The sequence below is a fragment of the Actinia tenebrosa genome, unplaced genomic scaffold, assembly GCF_029948245.1.
Source record: "Actinia tenebrosa isolate PJP-AT-01 unplaced genomic scaffold, QUT_ActTen_1.0 PGA_scaffold8__29_contigs__length_14323225, whole genome shotgun sequence".
Classification (NCBI taxonomy): domain Eukaryota; kingdom Metazoa; phylum Cnidaria; class Anthozoa; order Actiniaria; family Actiniidae; genus Actinia; species Actinia tenebrosa.
In genome coordinates, this window is record NW_028292585.1 from 4,705,674 (window position 1) to 4,728,523 (window position 22,850).

Sequence of the window (22,850 nt, forward strand, 5' to 3'; positions counted from 1 at the left end):
TTCATACAAAATGTATAGTATTTAGATGGGAAAGAATGGGAAATAAAGATTTTGCAGAACTATTATCAATTTGCCAGTGATTTTTGCTATTGCAATTAATTTGTGACTTTATTGCAAATTGAAATATGTCCTTTATTCATGTGGTCAGTTTTGTTTCTAAAATGCTGAAATATGATACTCTCTTGAATCAGTTGACTGTTTCATTCGCGATGGTATTCCTGTGGATAATTTGTCAGCGGTGAAGTGGGCACGATATATTTCATGATCGTAACACAGTCGGTAGGCAGAGAGAACGGAGATCGAAAGAAACCTTCAAAGTTTCTCTACTTTGGTTCAAAATGTCAGCATTTTTGTACTCACCCATTGGGAATATCCGTGTTATTCCAGCCTCTGATCATTGGCAAACACAAGACTTATTAACAGTGTTATCAGAAGGCAGCGAGGTATCGTATTTTGCGAAAATTCTTATACAAATCATTGGTTGTGTTTTGGTAATTTGGTCTACTTTTAGTTTGTAAATTAGAAATAAATTTGCCTTTGTCGGAGAATATTTATTCTATAGTTTATATTTCTTTATATATATGAGGAAATATAGACTCATCTTTTGTGTAATAATGATATGGTTATACCGCATATTGCAGGCAGTACATCCAGACAGTGTTTATATCTTGCACAATGGACGTTTATTGCCCCCATGTAGCAACAACACCCTGACCATATCTACGAATGACGTAGTTAGGGTTAATTATCGTTTACCTGGAGGTAAAGGTGGTTTTGGGTCGATGTTGAGAGCTATTGGTGCACAGATAGAAAAGACAACAAGTAGAGAGGCATGTCGAGACCTGAGCGGAAGGAGAATGAGGGACGTCAATGATGAAAAAAAGTAAGTTTGGCAGTAAGCTATCATCAGTTCTTATTTTCCTTTATTATTACCCCTGGCATAATCAATTGAATGATTCGGAAATCCAAATCAATTGAACACAATTACATGATTTAATTCAATTGCATTCAGCAATTGAACGAAACAATAAAATCGATTGTTTGATTTTTTCTGATTGATTACGTCCAGTATTACCAGGTATATTCCAAGGGATGTAATAAAGGGTTACATTTTCAGTCAAATGTTTTAACATTTCAAACATCATTTCCATGAGAATAAGATTTTCTACTGACACAATGCTGGTGAACAAACAATTAATTCCTAAGGGAGTGACAAAAAATCTCAAATGATAGAATGTACCCAAGGGGGATTTTTTCTTCATTAGAAAATTCACCCTGTGTAGGGGCGTATCCAGGATTTTGCCTTAGAGGGGGGGGGGGAGTCAAGCATCATTTGACTAAGGGATGGGGGGCTGGGCTTCCTTGGTCCCCCTGGTTTACGTCTCTGCGGTGATGTCTTGAAACATTATGAAACAAGTTTCATGAAGGATTTTCTCATTGTAACAGAATGAATAAATGATGATAATCATCTCATGGTCCAACAATGCCATGATTTTGACTGACATAAGTGGTTTTTATTTTGTCCTAGAATCACAGAGTGGGTTGCAAAACAGGCTGACAGAGAACGTGAATTAGCAAGACAAAAACAGGAAAGACTGGAAAAAAGAAGAGCTGGACCAAAGCACAACTTTGATGACAGAACCTACACAATGCAGATTCAGGAGAATTTAGAGAAAATAGATGATGCACTGAAACAAGGTATTGATAAAAAACACTTAGGAACCTTAATTTGATCTATGCGATAAATGAAATCAAATTGTTCTCTCCTATGCCATAATTAATGTCTTAACATATTCTTCTTAGGTTTGAAGGCTTCTACGTCTGCATCAGGGTTGGAAGTGGGGGTAAAAAGAGCAAGCACAATAAGTGGTGATGCTCCTAAAAAGCGAAAAATATGGTAAGCTTAAAATTTCATTGCTTGGTGCAAGGAAATAACATCCCTTTTTTCAAAAATGACTTACGATTATAATGTTTTCTATTGCAGGATGGGAGTGGATGAAGAGGAGTTAGATGATAGTGATGATGATGAAACACAAACAATAACAGAAAAACCATCCTGTAGTTCAAGTACATGGACCATAAGTGCCCCAGAAACAAGTACTGCTACAAGTGCTACAGATGTATGTGTTGAGAGTAATTCAAGAGGTAAAATGTCACCTGATCAACCATCAACCAGTGCCGCTCAATTATCCAACACTGCTATAAATATAGATGCGAGTGACACTGCTGCTAGTAATGCAGCTGATCATAACACTGCTGTAAGTACTGATTCAGCAAGTGAGAGCAATTCAAGTGATGAAAATATGGCAGAAATATGTACAACCAAAGAAGGTGGAGTGGTTGGTAAAACAGAGGAGGAAAAATGTGAAAATGAAATCACTGAGAAGAAAAAGGATGAAGAAAATTTCGCAAAGGATGAAACCATGAAGGTAAAAAATGAAAATAAACTCATTTCCTGAAGTATTTTTCTTTTTTCAGAAAAAGATACAAAAAAAGTCATTGGGCTACCCATTTCTCCTGTAACCCATCCTTGCAGACAGGTGGGGGCAGCAAGAGTGCTTCTTAAATCTACCACTTTCTTTATTCCCAATTAATTTTTACAAAATGTTACTCATATTAAAAAAATTTTCTTGAAATTATCACTTTTCTAAAAGATCATTGATGGTGTAAATAATAATGAATAAGTTTTAGTGTGTGGTATAGTAATGTGTGTCTTTCTGTCTTCAGCCTTTTAATATTGATGATTACAATACTTCTGAAGAGTTAGAATCTCTTGGACTGGAGGCATTAAAGGAACATTTGAAGACACTGGGTTTAAAGTGTGGAGGTACCCTACAAGAAAGAGCACAAAGGCTTTTCTCAACCAAAGGCAAAGCTTTGGAAGATCTGGACCCTTCTTTATTTGCAAAACCATTGAAAGGAAAGAGTAAACCAAAGAAGAAGTGAACTGTGGGCATGCAGCCATTATATATAGATGAAAATCCTATATGATACCAATTTATCACAATATTTCAAAGGCTTATTTCTATTTTTGAGAAATAAGAAAATAAGTGACAAGGACAGAAAGTTTTAATTTATTTTATTTTGTGGTCAAAAAAACCAATATTGATTTAAAAAGTTTTGAGCAATTCATTAGCAACAGCTAAAATTTTCTTTAAATATCTTTTTTTTGGTTACTATTTCATAAGTTAATTTTCAATGGTATAACTTTGATATCTACACCAACAAAGTGAATTCTTATACTGTCATTACCAGCTCAACTGCTCAAATATAATATATGCAGGACATAACCATGTAATTGAGGTACCTTCATTTTAGTTATATGGAATGACAGTAAATTCCCTTTGAAACAGTTTCACCTTAGTTTACAATTAAATAAAATCTCACTAATATTAATTACTAGTAAACCTTTTTGTAAACTTATCTAGTCTTATCTGTACACTTTTGTTTTTTAACTTTAAATTTGTAATATTTCAGGAGCAGGGTGGGAGTGTAGTTTGGCTTCCACTCAACCAATCAAAAACCAGTATAATGCAAACCATCCAATCACATTACTTGAATCTGGAAGCCACTTCAGAGCCATACTAGCCATGATACTGAGTGTTTCTGACTCCTCATTCTTTGCACACCATATGATATTGATTCTGATGCACCTAATTCAGTCAAATAATAGCTAACACATCTTGAGGAATACACATTTCCTTTTGTTCACTCTTGATAATACAGGGACTTTCTGTTCTCATCCATAATTTACAAGGTCTTTTTCTTGTACACTTGAAGTCCAGCAGGAAGCATACATTAACGTCAGGTCTGTTTATAGCACCACTGTAGTCCAGTTTTCTCTTACTTGATGAAGGGCAAGACTATAGTACCAGAAAGAAAAGGAATTTGTCAATTTCTCTGTGGACATGACACCTGACAATGAATTTTTGTAGGGTTACTAAAGTAAACATGCTCTTTCTAGTGATGGCATGGGTTTTTTTATTTTCAACTTGATTGGCATTTTGGGTGCCATTTTCATGGTAATTTGGGTCTATTCCTCATGAATGGTCTACCTTACCTTATTTGTTTCCATTATTTCTGGAGTAATGTTATCTTGTATTTGTTCAGGGTCACTATCATCCTCTATACAAATACTTGCTTGAAGTGGTAGTGATGTTTTGCTGTTTTCCTTAAGGTCCTGTAAGAACGACAGAAAAAATTTGCACAATATCAGAAAACCAGATTTGTCAGTCCCAGATTAAACCTTTATTTATATTGTCATCTACATCTTTTTATCATAATCGTCAACACCTTTGACAACATAACATATAATAGATGCCCTACTAATTTTAAACATTACCTGAACTTGACTTTGCAAGGTTCTTGCTGCTTTGTGGTTTTGTGGCTTGGACTTGTGGTCCAATGTAGTTGCTGATTTGTCTCTACTACATCTAGTTAAAGAATTTCTTTGAGATGCTTTTCCTGCGCTCCTTTTAACACCTGTTTCCTATTAAGATACTTTGTGTCATTGAAATAGTCATTAAAATCATTTTGGTAAGATGTAAATAATCTTTTTGTAACTACAGGTTAATGTAGAGTCGTTTTAAAATTGTCATGAGGACATACAATAACCCATATACTTACTAACTGACAATCAATATGTTTTCTCAACTTCTGGTTATTACCATCAGGTGCTTCTAAAATTGGGGATACATCAACCTTTGGAAATAAAATACAAAAATCAATAGGAAAGAATTGTGAGCAATGAATGAATATTGCAAAGAAAAGTGAAATGTGTGCAATAAATGAATACTGGAAAGGAAAGTGGGAATGAAATAGTTCCAAACCTCTAGCATTGCAGGTAATTTGGCTTGATCAGTTGGTGTGCTTGTTTTGGGTCCATTGTTATCAGTATTCTCATGTGACACACAGCTGTTTTTTAGTTGTGCCTCAGCATTCTGTGAATAACATAAAACAACAAAATTATGTGTTAGTCAATGTTTTCATGGGCTTCCTGTGTTAAGGTTTGCTTGGGATTCCCAAAGTTATTTGGTGTTTCCTTTTCGTTGAAGTGTTGTTTTTGTGGAGGGAGGAAACAGAAGCACAGAGGAAGACCAACTAGCAGCTCAATTCATGACTATAGTGCCAATGTGTAGTTCCAGACAATATCTATACCCTCTCCTCCCCTCCCCCCAGAGGAATTTGGAATTATCAAGGGATTAGGAGCATTTGGGACTTTGACAAGTTTAATTCACTTTCTTGCATAAAGGTTACATGAGTTACTTCTTATGCTCACTCTTCCATGATCCTATACTATCTCTCGATCTTGTGCCCTCTCCAATCTCGCCCCAGGTTCCCACATGATACCACTACAGGGTTGGGGGGGGGGGGGGGGGGGGTTAATTTCTGGAACTACACAATAAACTCAAAATGACACCACCACCAAAATGTTTACCTGGATCAGATTATTTTGAAATTCATCAGAATGGGATGTGGTATCCTTCTTCTGCAATTCCTCTTCGTCCATCGATGGAATTTTTTCCCCCTTAATACTAGAAGCATCTTGATCTATTGCAAAAAAGTATGAAGACCTAACATCAACTCCACATGCAGCTTTACCTCATAAGGCAAACAAATCATGATCATAAAGAATAACCGCATTTCCAAAAACCTTCAATCCAGGCAGCATTAGAGATTCCTCGATCAGGAATCTTAGAGTATGGAAAGAGGCAGAGGACTTCTAGAGGACTAATGTAATGGTACTCTGGCTAACAAGTATGTTACCAGTAGATATTTACCTTTAATTGTCGACAAGTGATTTGAGAAGAATTCTTGTACCATAACTTGTTCACCACTTTCATTAAATGTAGAGTTCTTTGGTAACAAAGCTTGTTCATCTACAGATCCCAAAGCCACCAGTTTAGGTTCAAAATTTGGATCATTTGTCAATGTGCTACAGAGTGACATTGACTGGACTGTTAGTGTACCAGAATGGCCTTGCTTGCTTGCACCCCCTGAGCTGGTTGATGTACACGATGACATGGATTTTGCACTGTAGTTTGTCACATTAGAATGTGCGCTACAAGTTTTGTGATTGGTGGAGGATGATTTGAATGTCTTCTCTTGTTTTTCTTTTTCCTTGTGTTGATGTTCCACTTCATTCATATTTTCATTCATTTTTTTAAATTCTTTGGTTTTCTTTATCAGTTCTTTTTTTCTCTTCCTGTTCAAAAAATCATGCATTAAAAATAAAAGAACTAATCTGTTTAAGATATACACATGAAGTCAAAGATAAAGTTCAATTTTAAACAATATAGAGATAGTTTCAAGGATGTCTGGGGTTAGTTGGTGGAAGATGGTGATGCCTTAACAACAGCACAAAGTGATAAGATCAGAGGTAGTGCATAGTAGCCGAAAAAGATCAGAAAGGGGAATTAAATGGGGGAACAAGGAGGGGTGAGTCAAGGTGAAGAACTTTTTGACAAGAGGTAATCAACTGATATACCAAGAAATTGGTGTCTTTGTTGGTTTTCTAAGTGGCCTGAGATCTGTAACAGAATAAAAAAACAATTGATTAACAATAGGATGGTTGCATGACTAAGCACTACCAATATGCTTGGCGAATTGTCTTTCTTATTCAAATTTGTATTCCCTCATAAGAATAGTAAGACAAAAATTAATTGAACAAAAGGAAGCGTGCAAGGGAGTCTGGTAGAAGAGGTCTATGATGCCATTGTGCAAACATCCTATTAAATCGTAAACATTGTTATACTATTCATATATTTCTGTAGACATTGTACTTACAGTGTGTTCAGAGCAGTATTCAGAAAGGCATATTCCCTCAATTTTCATGATTTTGAATGAGTTCAATGCCAAAATAGGTAGCAGCATTGAACATTTCTACTTATCATTCCAATAAATGAAATGTCATACCTTTATCTTGGTACGTCCTTTGAACATCCTTTCTATTTGGTGTGCACTGAGTTCTGCTCAAAGTCTTATCAATCGGAATGTTGCTAATGTTTCGCAGTGCAAGACTGGAGCCCTGTCTTATAGATTTCACATTGTTGCCAAGAGGCTTCGTGAAATTTAGTGGGGTGCCCCACTTATTTGTTATCTTCAAACTGCTTGCATCCAAACTAGAATTAACAATAAAGCATTGTTGTTATTAGTAAGAGATAATCTCTATACCTTGCTCACTGAGAGGGGGGAGGGGAGGAGGAGAGATCTGGCACAAACCTTTGTAATGTTGTTCCTGATGTATATGAACCTCCTTGAGACTCTTGATTACTTTTTTTGCTAATGGTCTCTGTAATTTAATAAAAAGAAAATTGTTTATAAAAAAAGGAAAATTGCACCAATTGCAGTGACAGTTGATCTGCTAATGATGTTTCTGTAAAATGCCAAGCATTTTTTTCTTCCCTTTTACCTCCCTTTCCTTCTGCTGTTTGAAGTTCATCAGGAGTTAACACCTGTGGCGTATCAGGTGTGTGAAAATGGTTCTTCTTTACAATTTGTATTGGTCGTGACTTTGAATAAGTCACTACGGTATTTTTTGCTGGGCCAAACAAGGAGCTTGTCTGGTTTGGCAGATGGCTGAAAAGACCCTTTTTGCTTGATATTCTTGATGATGAAAGTTTCTTAAGATGACCCTGTGCTGTATGGCGTGTCTTCATTGTAAATATTCAAGTCCTAATAAATCATAAGTAGATAAGTTGGATAAAAAATTTATTCACGACTATCAAGTTAACTATTCTGTTTAACCACCACTTTTTCACTTCTCATTTCCCGTTTTACAAAATATTTTGAACAACTTAGAAACCAAATGTCATATTTCTTTCGTTTGCATGATATTTATGCCCTGCTGGTGGAGGTGCGTTTTTAAGACTGAAGTAAATTGATTCGTAGAAGAGATCAAGATAAAATACAACTGGTAAACTGTAAGATAAGTTTTTCAAAACAACCGCCATCGATATCTGCTTTTATAAGCTTAGTTAGTCTCTGATTGTCAACATAGCTTTTCAAACAATAAAAACCTTTAAAATATATGCTAACCAAAGATTCCATATAATCTTGTACAACCATACAGCTAGTCCATCCTCTCGTATACTCTAAATTGGATAAAACTTTTATGATGATGAATAAACTTCGATTTTTGTGGCTCTTTTTTTCGCTTATATTCACGGAAGAGTTTCAAAATTTTGTGAAAGCGCGCACAGGATATTTTACGAATATCTTCCGAATTCCTCCGAACAGAGTCGAATTTGCGCGAACATCGCACGAGTGAGTCACCGCGAATGCGCGCGCGTGCGCATAGTTTTTGGCGGGAAATCTCAAACTATAAAAGCTGCAACGTCCTTGAAAATAAAAGAACCCGGAATTTCCTTACCTATTTGTGAAATATTTTAGACATTTTTACAGCAAAGTATCGACTGCATACTTCATAAAAGGTAATAGAAATGTTTATTAGCACTTTATGAGCATATAATCAAATTTCAATTGATTAAATGGTGAGTGTTTTTCCCTCATGAAAAGCAGACCGACATAAACCTCAAAAGTACTGACAAACCAAGGCTAGTCTTCTATGAATTTATTCGTGTTTAACGTAAAAAAAACAACATATCATTTAATGTAATGCTTATGTTTCTTAAAAGTAAAACGTTTTAAAAGTTTTTGTTTGTGCATAGTTAGTCTACTAACTATGGTTTATGATATGACAACCAAAGTTTCTTTTTCGTTGAAAGGTTCCAATGAATAACGTTTGCTCTCCGTTTCTTCACCCTCAACAAGTCCCTGGCACTCCTTTTTTCGCCAGTGAAGGCCCATCTACTATCTGTTCGCCTGGTTCATGTGTTCCAGATATCGACGACCACCACAGCAACCCGTTCCTCCCTTACGGAAGTAAGAAAATTGCAAAGTTTTGCATTCATTCGTATATATTACAATAACAACAGCAACAATAGCAACAGCAACACTAGCAACAGCAGCAGCAGCAACAACAACCACAGCAGCAACAACCACAGCAGCAACAACCACAGCAGCAACAACCACAGCAGCAACAACCACAGCAGCAACAACCACAGCAGCAACAATCACAGCAGCAACAACCACAGCAGCAACAACAGCAACAACAACAACGCATCAACAAAAACAACAGCAGCCGCAGCAGCAGCAGCCGCAGCAGCAGCAGCAGCAGCAGCAGCAGCAGCAGCAGCAGCTACAATGCACCATAAAATGTATAAAGTATATTTCCTAAACAATGTATGGTCCTTTCATTTTAGGACGTACGCCAAAGTCAGCCCCTTCAACTCCTGGAATGACGGTTCCTTCATGTTCAGCATCACCAGCGTCTTCCATAAAAAACTTGAAAGAAAGAGAATGGTCTGCTCGATCTAGAAAAATGGGTTCAAGAGAACAAAATAAAAGTACTACTCAAAAGCTTGGTATGTAGACGTGAAAACTAGAATACCATCCAATACGCGCATGTCGTAAAATCTAAAATCGTTCCTCCCACACGGAACAAAACGCTCATACGAAACTGGTCACCTTAGTAAGAAATTTACAAGTCGCTGGTCATAGCAAGGGGTTAATCACACACGGTCTAGGGGCCGACTAACCTTTCCCTTAGGCTTTGGCCGAGCTTCCTGATCAGTCACTGGATAGCGGTGTCGGGGCCGAAATCTCCGGCATAGCCGTAAATGCTTCGCGCTGCCATACTGCGCTTCAGCACTAGGTCTGGATGTATGGTCCTTATCTGAAAAAATTCATTGATAACTGTGATTCGCGCATGGCATCTTTATATGGGCAAAAAAGGTGGGTCGGGATTGGCAATATTCTACTGATAGACCTGTTTCAAAAAAGGCAGTCTTTAGAATACCAATTCATCATACATTAATAAGTTTCAGCTAGAGTATTACGACCTTAAATACATATATATTTTCCCCTTTTTTCTTTAAAGCAGAACAAGTAGTTCCCAGTTGTTCTCCTCTGGTAGCAAGAACAAAGCTTCCGCAAATGAAAAACAGCGATAAAAAAAACCACGAGTCTACAAAACAGATAAGTTTATTTTCAGGAGATGACATTTTCGCGTGAATCATGATTGAACACTCAATAGTGCCAAGAGACCATGGTCTCTTGATAAAGAACATTAGTTTGTTTTTGTCATTAATGTAATGGTGTACCAACAAGGGCAACAAAATCGTTCAACTCGTAGCTCAAATCTGATAAGATGCAAAATGCAGAGTGAATATTACTCGCATTACTACCTTGCGCACAACATATTTTCTTCAGTGTTGCTAACTAGGGAGTTTCCACAAACTTTATTGCGCGAGGCGGTTACACCCATTCGCTCTGCATTCCGCGACGCAACTGCAACAAGTTGCACGATTTTACTAAGCCCTAAGCTATGCTCAAAATGATTGAAAAGATCGAAAACTTCACATCTGTAATATTGTAATATTAAGCTTTATTGATCGATAACAGTCACACCAGTGTTGCGGCGGTGCATGTATATATAAATATTGGAAAGAAACGATCTAACATTTATTATAAGTTATATATGTAAACATACGACTCTCTTACATTAGCGTTGAATTTTGAAAATTACACATAAAATCTGGTCAATGAACAGTGATTCATATGATAGATTCAAGCTTTTCATCCCTGGCGACCCCAACTCTCGACATTAGTTGTCTCATTTTGTAATCAAAGCAAACTTAGTGCTAGTAAAGCTTTCAAAACTGGACCAAGGCATTCAGGTATTTCGCAAAATTAATTACATTTTATTAATTCGAGATTTCTGATGATTAACCTAGAATTTTAAAATATCCTGTCCAAGTTGTAGTTTTTGCAGCTTCTCCAACGTCTTGCGTTCTTCTTCCAACTGGTAATTTCTTCGTTCTATGGCGATACGAACCCACTTTGGTCGGTCTGATACAAGTACTTTTGCGAGAACAGCACATATAATAAGAAAATGTTCGCAGGAAAAGACTATTGCCACCACGTATCTATCAAAAGAAAAGACGGAGAAATCACAAAGGGAACAATATTGCCTGAAGTGTATTTAAAGTTTAAAAAGTTAGAATCTTTGCATTCGAAAAAAAAGGATTTCTTTACGCATTTTACCTTCCGTATCCTGGTTTAATAAACTGATCGCCTTCGATGGTCTCATACATCCATGGGCACCAAGAAGCGAGTTGTTCCGACGAGAACCCGACAATCAGACTATTGGTGAGCATCGATAAAATCATCATCATGTAGAGTACATTGTACCAAACTCCTATACTAGACACCCTGAAAAAAATGAAAGAAAGCCTGTCTTTATATTTTTAATCAGTGATCAGTAAGATTTTTATGAGCGCAATCAGTGGAAAAACCTGGGTGCGCAAATAATCGAGCGTCTAGTCATATAGGAATGCGTTGATCAATTGCTCTGCTGGTTTTGCGCAACTTTGATCAACATTTTGACATGCACGTTATCGGTATGAAACCTGTTCGAAAGTAGACGCAAATAACTATAGGAATATGTTGATTATGTTTGTTGGTCATTACCTTTTGACGGGCGGTTTCTGATAAATATAAAGCAACTTGTAGAGATCTGATCTTGCCTCAATAAACAAAAACACGATACTAATAGCTGCAGCCAATGGGAAGGCAGATGCAAACAGCGTGACGTACTGAAATATGAATGAATATTGTGTACGGTGATGAACATTCTTCCACTTTAGAGTAATTGGTAATTCATATCCGTGTCATGAGGGATTTCCCATGTCTTACCCCAAACTGTACAACCATTTCTAGGAAGTCATCAAACTGGTCATATTCCTCAAGCACCACATCTTGTTGAGCCTGCATGAGTGAAGAAAACAGCAGTTGTTAAACGTGTTCAAAAAGAAGGAATTTGATCAAAATTTTTTTTACACACCTGAGATGGAAGATCAACATCTTTAGTGTCATCTTTCTTGCTTTTGGCATAAGCACGACGCCTTTTCCACATTACACTTTTTTCTTTTATGTATGGGATCAATGATTCTGTTACTAATCTACGAATTTCGTCACCTGTAAGATTAAAGTGATGCATATCTTAAGCACGATGTGTAATGCACTGTGGGAAATGTAATGAAGGTTCACCAATTCCTTTCCTATTGCGTCCCATTATTTCAAGTGGGTGTGCCATAAATATTGCAGTTGAGAGCTACATAGTACTGATAAAACTGAGATGTCTACAATTGGCCTACTGAGAGGTCATCATTATATGAACTATCTAGGGCTTTCAGAATGTTTTGGAGTAGTTACTCATAAGTTTGAAGTAGCCGGCTAGGATCCAATAAATTAATGATAATTGTTTATACCATAGAAAAAAAAAGTAGCCGGCAGTTAACTTTGAAGTAACCATCAGAGCTCTGGTGGCCGCTGGCTTATTCTGAAAGCTCTCCATCTAATTTGCTGAAAGAAAGTTTTTATTTGAAAGTAAAAATATTTAGTGAAAGATAAATGTTACTCACCCCAGAACAGCCCTACCAGCTCTCTTCTTAAAGCTACCACATTAAGCTGGTAGAATGCTATGTAAAATAATGGTATAAAACAGTCGAAGACTTCAAACATCACTCTCTTTGTAATTAGAGAGTTGTTCCATGCTCTCTCGGTCCTAGGGAGGAAAGATCCATAAAATGTCAAAACTCTTTTTATTAAAGTCTCTGACTTACAAAGTTGTATAGGGCTAGAAGTCTTTCCATATGGTGTTCAACACCATAATAAAGATTTTTGTGTGTTATTCTAGTTTATATCCACTAGTTGTTTGTTAAAAATTTACCTGTGGTTTTCTAGATCTGTGCAGAAGTGAGCTACAGTGCGATATAAAGTGTTTAACAAGTTGATCACCAATGAATGACCAATAGTCGGTATCAGCCATCCGTAATATTTGTTATCTGCAGAAAATAGCTGACCCTGTACATTAAAAGTTAAAATTTTGCATTATTTTTCAAAATATACATTAAGACAAAAGTAAAGTTTTTTAAAAGTTTTGAACATTTTCGACAAGTGTCATCTTCAGAAAAGAATTCAAACATCAGCAGCATTATTAGCATTAGCTTATTTATATATATCAAATATTCCAATCTCTAAAAGAATAGATATGTTACTCACTGGTTCAGCAAAACGTGCCAATAAGGTAAAATATACAGGACTCTCCTTATCTTTGATGTAGCCATTCAGGTTGAGTGAACAGAGCATGGCACCGACAGCTATTGACAGCACAGGCAAGGTTAGCAGGAAACTTAAGCCATAGCGAAGCCATCTCTTCCATCTAGGAAAATACTTCATTGGCTTTCCTGTAACCGGACTTTTGATTAGCATTCCTTGGAACTCTGGCCTGATCTCTTCATGGTGATCTATATTGATTGTATTCCACTTGTAGGACAACTCTGTTTCTTTCCTTTTCCAAATCTAAAACACGAAAAATTATATTAAAAACATACTACAATACCTTTCCTTTCAGCTGATACTGCAGTGCATGATGTAATTGACAAATGGATTTGAGGCAGCATAAGAAAAATAAATGTGGGAAGCTCTGTGGTGGCTATAAACTTATGAATGGCCAACTCCTGATGAAGTATTGGCACAAAGAACTATTGAATTTGGTACATTCTCATAGACAGTGAATTACAACCAACACCCTATTTGATGATACTGGTGTACAAGCCCGTGAACATGGGATTAAGGGAACATTTAAAAGGACAAAGCAAGGACGAATCATTAAACATCCCAAGAGATTTAAATAAATATATTCCAATGTATATAAGGAAAAGTTAATTTTATACTAAGTTATTCAGTTACTAAGAAGCAAGAAGCAAACAAGTTAAAATAATAAAAATGTAACTGACTCAAAGAACAAGTCTCAAATAATCACTTATGGGCTGGAACAACTGGAAATAAATGCAGTATTGTCACTATAAAAACTCTTGTTTGACAATCTTTGTATAGGAACATGATACTTACAGCAAGAAAAGAGATAGCCCAGAAAGCCATCAATACTTCGTAAAAAGGTAGAAGAGGGTTGTCATCGACTGTAACACCTTTTGGGTTAAGAAAGTATAACATCACACCCATCATGGCAACAGGAAGAAGACTACCCGTAAAACATGTCATCCAACCAAAGTAAAATGCAACATCTTCACCTGTCAAAGCCATAAAATAAACCTGCAGTTTTCATATGAATGGGAAACATATGGTGCTGAATTACAACACCTACATAGTATATGCCAAAACATTGTATGGAGTAGATCTAACAAGCTTACCAAAGTAGTCCCTAATCTCTTGAAGAGGACAGGTTATGATGTTAGCTTTCATTCTCTTCCATAGTTTTTGCTGGAATTCTTGGTTATGAAGAGGGAAAGCTGCTTCAAGAGTTTGAGGCTTGGAGTGAAGAAGCCAGGTAAGGAAATTGTCAGCTGAGCCTTGACAAACTCCAAGGGATAAAAGCTTACTCTGATATAAACAAACACATGTTAACATTATGTCATCACATTCATTGGTTAAGTAGCATTTGTGATCATTTTTTTGAAACTAAGCTAACAGTGTGACATAAATAATTTTGGAAAAATTTCTTCTGGGTCCAAAATGAAAAGTAATCCTATAATACTTTTTCTTACTTTTCCTTCATGACAGGATTTTTTGTCCAAAGTCATTTAATTATTGTTTCAGGTGGAGCTTAATTTTATTATTAAGAATATCTTGATATGTCTTTGCTGTTTTTGTGTTCATTTGAACCCAGAAATATGTCAGGACTTAAAAGCTTTATTTCAAATTGATTTTGTGGTGGGAAAAAACTGGAAAACCTATACTTGAGAAGAACTCTTTTTGTACAGAAGAGAATATATACAGTGTCAGGTTAATAGATCAAATCTAAAATCACACTATTGAGGCATTGCTTAAAATAATTAAGATAACTGACTTTAGTAAAAAAAATCTGGTAAAATTACCAAATGATTATTGATCAACCCCACCTTTTCATACTCTAGTGAATCAAGACAGCTACGCACAAGAAAAGCTCTCTCTGATGGGGTGAAGAAAGTACTCTTGTCCTCACAGCCAGCAAATCTATCAAGCTGATCCAAAGAGAACTCCCATGCCTAGTTGAGGTAAAAGAAGTTGAAATCATAATTTTAAACATAAATTATGTTATCACTGTTTCATCACATCATGGAAGAAAAATTCTTTGCTTTGCTTATTTACAAAAAAGTAAAAGAAATAGTACTCAAGGGAATGACATATGGTATGAAATAGGAAAATATATTTATTTCCCCAAGAGAAAATATTTTTCGATTTATCTTGATTTTTTTTGCTAGAGTCAGTCAAGTTAAGTATTTTCCCAGCCTAGGATGTGTAGGAATTGGGGGTGACCTCTCCCCACATGTCACTTCAAACTTGCTCCCACTCACTGCTTCAGTCCTAGGCAGGAAAAAATTCAACTCAACTAAGTAAAGATGAAAAAGAGGGACTGCTAACAGTCTTATTTTTTGCTGAATCTAAGTTTTTTTACTTTTTTCATGTCACTCAATCATTCAAAAAAACTTTTTTTCAAAAATATAACGAGCGATGTATAATTAAAAACACAATTCACTTTCATTTCAAAACAATATTAAGAATGGTAAAATAAAATTAATGAATATTTCAAAAATATTTGCAGTACGAATTGAAAAACTGTGGGCACTTAGAAATATTTCAAGAATGTTCAATAGCCAATCAAAAGCGTTATTGTTATCTTTCCGTTATCTTGTGGTTAGAAAGGCAATTCTGATTGGCCAAAGAAGAATAGAACATTGCTAGAATATTTCTAGGTGCCCACGGTTTTTCGATTCGCACTGTAACACCTCATGAGATAAAACACATGTACTAGCAGGTTGTTGGCAATGCTGGACTACAACCAGCAAGCTTGAACATGGTTGCTATGGAAATTGCTAATAATAATTTATAAATGGATAAAATTTTCTTTAAAAGATGTAAATTTATTCATTCATTTTTAATTTTTAATCAATTAATGCTGGTAGTGTGTTCTTTATTTATTTATTTATTTTTAATTTTACTCCATTAATTTCAGAGTTGATTGGGCAACTAAATTAACCCTCCAATGTTTCATAATCATAAAACTAAATAAAATAACTTACACCAGATTTATCAGCTCTCTCCTTCTCAAACGACTGTTCTTCTGCCTTAAAAACAAATACTTCGTTAATATTAAACCCAGAGATGATTATAAGTCTTCATATTTTAATATATCACACACACCTTTGCAGCCAAGACCTCAAATGGTGCTGCTATGCTCAATAATGTTTGGTCTTCAAACTCTTCACGTCGTACTTCGAGCTTCGCTCTTTTTATACAGTCAATAATATAGCCCTTTATCTCTTCTGATTTGCACTTCTCAGAAAAAACTAGAAGATAGTCCCAAGGCTTTTCAGAGTTCGCTGACTCCATCTCACTTACTGCATAACCAGCAAGGGGAAGTGAAGATAAAGGACAAAGTAGCCTCTCCTTTTGTCACGTAAACCTGTACACGTGAGGGATGCGTGACAACACGTCACGTCAGATCCTACATTACCATATTTACATGAATATCTTACCGGTGTAATAAATAATGCATACACCACCCATCTTTATCTATTAATTAAGTTAAAAAATATTTGAGAATATTATCAGGATATTGTTGGCATAAAACTGATTTTCAAAAACGAGGGAAGAATTTATATTGCCAACTTGAAATTGTCCATTTAATTCAATTTAGTCTTTCGGAATGGCTTGAACAATAATCTTCTTTATTTGTTATTGTATTTCATTTTGACTGCTTTCAGTTGAAACCTTAAAACGCCATAGCGGAAATTGAGCTCAGAAGGCGGAAAAAAAGCTCAAATCCTTGCGTTTTCCTGTTGCGACACCGTTGACATAAGAACTTCAACTGTTTGTTTTATTCTTTTTATTACTATTCATGCAAGGTTACCCGCGTTTAATTGGAAATTTTCTTTAAAAAATATTTAAAATGCTAGAGGGGATTTTTAATCGTTTTCCTGGGATCTAAAAGAACCGAAAGTTTCTTTTAATTTTTCCAGTCATAAATCATTAGGAAAAATTGCGAATCAAGTAAGTATCATAAAAAAAGCAATTTATTTTCTTTCAATCATGAAAACACCGGCAAATCATGACATCTGGTCAAATAAATTATTCTTTCAAAAGACCCCTATTAATGACTCTACGTACACAAGTTTAAAAACAAAAGAAAAGATCTCAAGACCACTAAAACACTTGAGCGCAATTTATCACAATCATGTTATCCAGTTTAGACTGATTCTATAAGTCGTAGTTTTCGCTACTTTGTGGGTCGTTCCCGCTCAAATAGCGTCGGTGTGTCAGCATCCAGAATCGACAAAAGCACGAGAACACTGACTTATGGAATCAGTCTATATCCAGTTTTGGTACTCACTAAGTTGGTAGCAATAAGTGATAAAGAATGTATAAACATATTCCTATGGTTTTACATGGACTTTTGTCTTGCATAGAAGATTGGTTATAAATCATTAACAAGAATTAGTCCAGGTGACTGGATTGATTTCAATCAATATAGATCAATTCTTGTCCTCGCATTTAAATAGTATCCATATTTAATTTTTTCAGTTTATATTTCATAACTAGTGAAGTAATTTATAATTTTTTTCCTATGGTTATTTTTTTCACCATACTTCTCGTTCCCCCATAAGTTGTATCGATTATTTAAGAAGCAATCACCCAAATCGTTTTTAAGAGTAATGGAAAAAATATTTTATGAGAGTAACAGCTGAGATTATGCATATTTTAAAGTTCTTTCTTTTCCTCTTCTTTATCTGATTTAAGTCCCTTAGCGAACCAAATAACGATAAAAATATTCGCCAACGAGACTAGAATCATCAGTATCAAACTCTTCTGGGATAGAAAACTATCCCCTAAACTGTTCCAGAGAAGGTCGCCTGTGACGCATTTCGATTTCCATAGCTGTAAACTGGTCGGATACTCCAAGAGCTGTAAAAACATGAAGGAAATTGTGGCTGTGTCCAATAATGTCGAAAACTCCTGGCATTAGTCTCTCTGGCATACGAGATGTGTTGGCAAGCGCTGCTATAAGATAGAAGATACTGTGTCTCTTGAAGTAGGACCAAGCGAGAGGGTCTATGGTGTCGATACCCTCAACAGCGACACGGTAAAGATATGGAGAACAGTTAAAGAAGAAAGCCAAAACAAAACAACCGGTTCTTATAACGTACTTCATCTTGGCCCACCGATGTCTTGAGGCGCAGCAGAAATATGTTGAGATGAATGAAACCAATATTGATCCACTCAAGTAGATACCGGGAGAGAAGAAACTCCATCCCTTGCTTCCGTTATGGACGGGACGGCCGTAGGAATAAAATGCCATTCCAGCACCAACGCTATACACACTGATAGCTGAATAATCACAAAAGAAACAGACGTGGCGTCTTCTTGGAGACATGGAATTAAAAAGATGAGCTCCAGAACTCATCAATAAAAATCCGCATATTCCAATTGCGAATGACAGTAGAGGATAAGTGTACGGGTCAAACGGCTCACGCATGAATAGAACACCAAAGCGTATTAGGAACAAAAGGAAGGGAACGAAGTGCGTCCAAAAGTTCATGGTCTCGTTGCGTGCCATGAAAGCGCTCTTAATGCACTGATAAGCACTGATGTACGGTTGTCTGTAACCTGTCATGATGTACTGTTCGCGAAATTGACATGGTATCCTCGTCCCATCGAAGAGCCCGGCATATTTCAGTTTGGCTATTTCCGTCTTGTTTACCAAGTAGAATATGATTCTCCCGAGCTTTATTCTCCACGCTCGATTCCATACACTTACTCTCATTCATGCCTTTTCCCATCCTTAACTCGTACCTCAATGGATGACGTCCAGGAATAATCCAATACTGTATTATGAGAGAAGATCTAAGAGCTCTAGCTTATGTCGTTAATAAGAGCGAAGTGTTTTGACATATGGTTTGTTTCCGTATTGGGCTGGTAGATCACCAGGAATGCGCGGCCACCGGTTTGCAGGTGGTCGGGGACAACAAATCTGATTGGTAGGAAACATAGTTGTCGCTTATTTTCATTAAAGATTAGAAAACTTAAACAAATAAGATGAAAGAAAAGAGCATTTTTCCGATTTCTGCTGTTACAGGTCACTTAAAATTTTAATTTTAAAAATAACCTTTTTATATTAAAATTAAAACGAGAGGTTTGCATTGGTTAAAAAAAAGGCTCCCGAAATTATTTTATGTACACTGAATTAAAGAAATTATAAAGAATTATCATAAAGAAGTTTTTTAATAACAAAATGTTTCAAAAAGCCAACTTAGAAATTCAGTTGTGGCTAAAAATGCAAATGCTGTGAAAATATTCTGCATTATATAAAATTTTATAGTCATAAAATTTTATGCTAACTTAGAAATATAATTTTGGTGTTATTTGCATAAACGTTTGCAGAGCAGGTTCCTTTTCACACTTTATATTTTGCATTCATTAGACATTTTGTTTTGATAACATAAGAAACCAAGATACCAAAATAGTGCTGCATAAGAAGTTGGTAGAATACAGGAATAAATTTCTGGAATGGCATTAGTTTTCTTTTTTGATCATTAATTTGTAAAAACGTTTTACTAGCAATACATTAATTAATTTATTCATTTAACTTTCAAGCTTAAATTAGATTAAAACATGGTTAGGAAAGGCATGTTTTTTATTGGGAGAAGGACTGAGGGATTCACAGTAAACTTTTCAAAAATGGTTGCACCCCTGTCCCTTTCACTGGGTAAGAAACTCATAACCCTGCTAATAATGTCAACAAGGCACTAGCTTTCATTAAAATAAAAGACTTGACCCTACACAAAAGTTTAAATCTATTTGAAGCCCCAGCCATCCCCCAATAAAAACAAACTTTCCCTTGTGCTAACTATACTTATAAAATGATAGAATGGAATTTTAGCAGTGATATCCCCCCACAAACTCACTATTTTTTTACCCGAATTTCATTTGAAATTTAAAAGTAAATAAATGCATGTATGCATAAAAAAATAAAAGCTGGTACAATACCCCCCCCCCCCCCCCCCCATCCAACTCACTGACCTTAGAGGTGCTAGATCTTTTATCTTTTGCATTTACAATGAGATGTTTCTTTGTTTTCTGTAGTAGAAAGGTCAACCTTATTGGTCTTATTCATTGTGTCTCTCATATCAATTTTTATAGTATTCAGACTGACAGCATCAATTAAACACTCAACCATCTTTTTATACATGTTCATAATAGTGTCTAGATTGATGTCCAATACACTGGTTTCTACATAGGGAAAACCATGTTTTCTAGCAAATTCAAGTGCTCTTTCTTTGGAAACATTCCTTTCTATTTTCTTTCCCTGATAAAAACAGTCTATTTTGTTCCCTACCACAAGCACTCGTACATGACATTCAGTACAATACTGTTTTACTATATCCAACCAACGTTCTAGTTCTTTAAAAGTACTTTCCATCATGACGTCATATACTAAGAACACACCCTGTACATCACGAAAGTACATGGGCTGAATGGCAAAGAATCTTTCCTGTCCTGCAGTATCAGTTATTGACATATGGACAGAACTGGAGTTGTACTGAAATGCTTGGCTTTGTGGCTCAATACCCAGGGTTGCTGTTGAGTAAGCTATATTATATGAAGGATTTATGAGTCGTTCTACCAAGCAGGTCTTCCCAACACCACTACTTCCAAGAAGGAGTACCTTAAACCTATAGTCATAATGAAACTGGGATGGAATCTTTTCAAAGGTACTTGTCTCTGCTGAATTACTAGCAGCACCTTGGCAAGGATTTCTTTCTGTATCTATGATTCCTGAACACGAGGCAGTGCTAGGTTTAGGACCATTTTTCCTTGACTCTAGTTCCTGGTGAACTTTAAAAATAGATTTGCAAATTTGACTTGCAGTTGGTCTCTTGCTACTTTTATCATGAAGACAATCCAAAACAAGGCTCTTTAACTTGTGATTTCCCATTCTGACGATGTCCTTTTTCCTACGTTCCTTCTCAGATATGAGTGTATTCTTGCTTCCAGCTTAAATAAAAAGAGCAAAAATTAATGTAAAACAGTATAATTTACTAAATGGTTGAATGCTCCATTAGGGAATGGGAACCCATTCATGTGTCATAGCCTGCAGGTAATGGGAAGCCATTTGTGTGTGGCTGAATGCTCCATTAGGGAATGGGAACCCATTTTTGTGTCATAGCATGCAGTAATGGGAAAATATTTGACAGTGGTAAATGCTCCATTAGGAATGGGAACCCATTTATGTGTCATAGCATGCAGTAATGGGAAAATATTTGACTCTGGTGAAATGCTCCATTATTAGGGAATGGGAACCCATTTATGTGTCAGCATGCAGGTAATGGTTGCATGCATTTAGAATAGAATGGGAATCAATTTTAGCATTAAAATGTGAATGAAATTTGTGTTTTTCATTAGTACAATTTTCGCACCTTTGATAGGGCTAAGCGGCCAAACTGTAGGTTCTTGACCAATGATAATGACCATCAAAACAACGCCAAAAGAAAATATATCCACCTTGACGCCATAGATCACTTCAGTACAGAAGTCAAGACCCTTCTTAGCTGGAAACGTCTCTGGTGCTGAATACAAAGGTGTTCCAGGTACAACGGTTGCAAATGCGTCCTTTCCTGCAGCAAACACTTTAGCCACCCCAAGGTCTGCAATCTTAGGGTGACCTTCAGCAGTTAATAGGATGTTTTTAGTAGCGAGATCACGGTGTACTACTGGAGGCTTCAACCCGTGTAGATATTCTAATCCTTCGGCAATACCAAGGCTGATAGAAATGGCTTTATCAGGAAGTACTTTAGGAGTGGTCGTAGAACGCTCGATGTATTTTTGCAAGTCACAGTGGAGAAGCTCTGTGACGATAACAGGTGAACGTGTAGGAGGAAACAATACTGCATAGAATCGAATGATATTAGGATGAATTAAGCCTCGTAAAACATCAGATTCTCTTCGAAACTCTTCCGCGTGGTGGTCTCTTATTTCCTGATCGTGATGTAAGAGTTCTGCGTGAAGGCATTTGGCTGCTACGACTTTTCCATTCCATTTAGCTCTCCAAACCTCGCCATAAGAACCTTTCCCAATTAACCCTTGCATTGAAATACTATCTTCAGTGCAATCAACTGCAGAGTAAGGCCTTGTTCTGCCTTCTGCCATGCTGCCCCAACTAGATCTGTAGCACCAATGTTTGTGTGAACCCCGCTCTAAATTCCAGCTTCCGGTGTTTGGCGAACCCGGCCTAAATTCATTTAGTACAGTTTCTTCTCGATTCTATTCTTGGGGTAATTAAGCTTAAATCGATCAAAATAGCCTAATCTTTTGGCTAAAAATCCAAAACAACTGTAAAACATGGTACTGATATACACGATTTGACGGCTTATTTTAGTGACTACCCAGCATCCCCTTGGGAATCATTCACAACACTAGTACCAGATCTCCGCCATCATTATTGGTTTTCCGGTCAGAATTTTTATCAGCAATGCAATGTGATGGTAAATTTTAATATACAACTTCCATAGAAATGTTTGAGCATTGGGGCAGTGTAGGCGACCCATTTACTTGATTCATACCAAACCAATCATTTATTTTAATAAATAACTTTATATCCATTTTTATCATCTAAGATCATCTAAAATTCCCATTCAATTCCATTTTATCTATCATTGCCATCATCCATATACAGCACCTAAAGCAGTTATTGTATAGGCACTTCAAAAATCGTATAAATATTATTCAAT

At 36.2% G+C, this 22,850-nt stretch overlaps 4 protein-coding genes and 1 pseudogene across 4 annotated transcripts; 1 reads left to right on the forward strand and 4 right to left on the reverse strand.

The window, feature by feature from the left end:
- The first annotated feature begins 283 nt into the window (after positions 1-283).
- LOC116303832 (splicing regulator SDE2) lies at positions 284-3,396 on the forward strand. The gene is made up of 6 exons (XM_031713440.2): positions 284-443; positions 642-883; positions 1,529-1,698; positions 1,804-1,897; positions 1,985-2,429; positions 2,728-3,396. Exons 1-6 carry the CDS (start codon positions 339-341, stop codon positions 2,944-2,946), a joined length of 1,275 nt encoding a protein of 424 aa, XP_031569300.1. The 5' UTR covers positions 284-338; the 3' UTR covers positions 2,947-3,396.
- Positions 3,397-3,496: 100 nt separating this feature from the next.
- On the reverse strand, positions 3,497-8,166 carry LOC116303833 (uncharacterized). The gene is made up of 12 exons (XM_031713441.2): positions 8,038-8,166; positions 7,412-7,674; positions 7,222-7,291; positions 6,916-7,121; positions 6,488-6,530; positions 5,781-6,205; positions 5,438-5,550; positions 4,830-4,940; positions 4,627-4,701; positions 4,343-4,489; positions 4,061-4,180; positions 3,497-3,863 (listed from the first exon to the last, which is right to left on the reverse strand). Exons 2-12 carry the CDS (start codon positions 7,656-7,658, stop codon positions 3,663-3,665), a joined length of 1,758 nt encoding a protein of 585 aa, XP_031569301.2. The 5' UTR covers positions 7,659-7,674; positions 8,038-8,166; the 3' UTR covers positions 3,497-3,662.
- A 2,261-nt stretch (positions 8,167-10,427) lies between these two features.
- Positions 10,428-16,498, reverse strand: LOC116303823 (anoctamin-10). The gene is made up of 13 exons (XM_089040990.1): positions 16,267-16,498; positions 16,146-16,190; positions 14,985-15,110; positions 14,277-14,466; positions 13,978-14,156; positions 13,126-13,425; positions 12,794-12,927; positions 12,486-12,628; positions 11,906-12,039; positions 11,758-11,829; positions 11,533-11,657; positions 11,107-11,274; positions 10,428-10,988 (listed from the first exon to the last, which is right to left on the reverse strand). Exons 1-13 carry the CDS (start codon positions 16,453-16,455, stop codon positions 10,793-10,795), a joined length of 2,001 nt encoding a protein of 666 aa, XP_088897116.1. The 5' UTR covers positions 16,456-16,498; the 3' UTR covers positions 10,428-10,792.
- Positions 16,499-17,116: 618 nt separating this feature from the next.
- LOC116303838 (membrane progestin receptor gamma-like) lies at positions 17,117-19,077 on the reverse strand (annotated as a pseudogene).
- A 1,066-nt stretch (positions 19,078-20,143) lies between these two features.
- On the reverse strand, positions 20,144-22,492 carry LOC116303841 (uncharacterized). The gene is made up of 2 exons (XM_031713449.1): positions 21,540-22,492; positions 20,144-21,117 (listed from the first exon to the last, which is right to left on the reverse strand). The coding sequence occupies exons 1-2, from the start codon at positions 22,267-22,269 to the stop codon at positions 20,162-20,164; spliced, it is 1,686 nt and encodes a 561-aa protein (XP_031569309.1). The 5' UTR covers positions 22,270-22,492; the 3' UTR covers positions 20,144-20,161.
- Positions 22,493-22,850: the final 358 nt, after the last annotated feature.

What these genes read in the sequence shown, in the direction of transcription:
- LOC116303832 (XM_031713440.2), top strand. Translation starts at nt 339, where the DNA reads ATGTCAGCATTTTTGTACTCACCCATTGGGAATATCCGTGTTATTCCA. An exon ending in GACGTCAATGATGAAAAAAA is followed by an intron (nt 884 to 1,528) that starts GTAAGTTTGGCA and finishes ATTTTGTCCTAG; the next exon opens with AATCACAGAGTGGGTTGCAA. An exon ending in CAAAGGATGAAACCATGAAG is followed by an intron (nt 2,430 to 2,727) that starts GTAAAAAATGAA and finishes TTCTGTCTTCAG; the next exon opens with CCTTTTAATATTGATGATTA.
- LOC116303833 (XM_031713441.2), bottom strand. Translation starts at nt 7,658, where the DNA reads ATGAAGACACGCCATACAGCACAGGGTCATCTTAAGAAACTTTCATCA. An exon ending in TCACTTGTCGACAATTAAAG is followed by an intron (nt 5,551 to 5,780) that starts GTAAATATCTAC and finishes TTTTTGCAATAG; the next exon opens with ATCAAGATGCTTCTAGTATT. An exon ending in AACATATTGATTGTCAGTTA is followed by an intron (nt 4,490 to 4,626) that starts GTAAGTATATGG and finishes GTATCTTAATAG; the next exon opens with GAAACAGGTGTTAAAAGGAG.
- LOC116303823 (XM_089040990.1), bottom strand. Translation starts at nt 16,455, where the DNA reads ATGGAGTCAGCGAACTCTGAAAAGCCTTGGGACTATCTTCTAGTTTTT. An exon ending in AGAGAGCTGATAAATCTGGT is followed by an intron (nt 15,111 to 16,145) that starts GTAAGTTATTTT and finishes TACCTCAACTAG; the next exon opens with GCATGGGAGTTCTCTTTGGA. An exon ending in GGGCTATCTCTTTTCTTGCT is followed by an intron (nt 13,426 to 13,977) that starts GTAAGTATCATG and finishes TTCGTGTTTTAG; the next exon opens with ATTTGGAAAAGGAAAGAAAC.
- LOC116303841 (XM_031713449.1), bottom strand. Translation starts at nt 22,269, where the DNA reads ATGGCAGAAGGCAGAACAAGGCCTTACTCTGCAGTTGATTGCACTGAA. An exon ending in GCCGCTTAGCCCTATCAAAG is followed by an intron (nt 21,118 to 21,539) that starts GTGCGAAAATTG and finishes TTTTTATTTAAG; the next exon opens with CTGGAAGCAAGAATACACTC.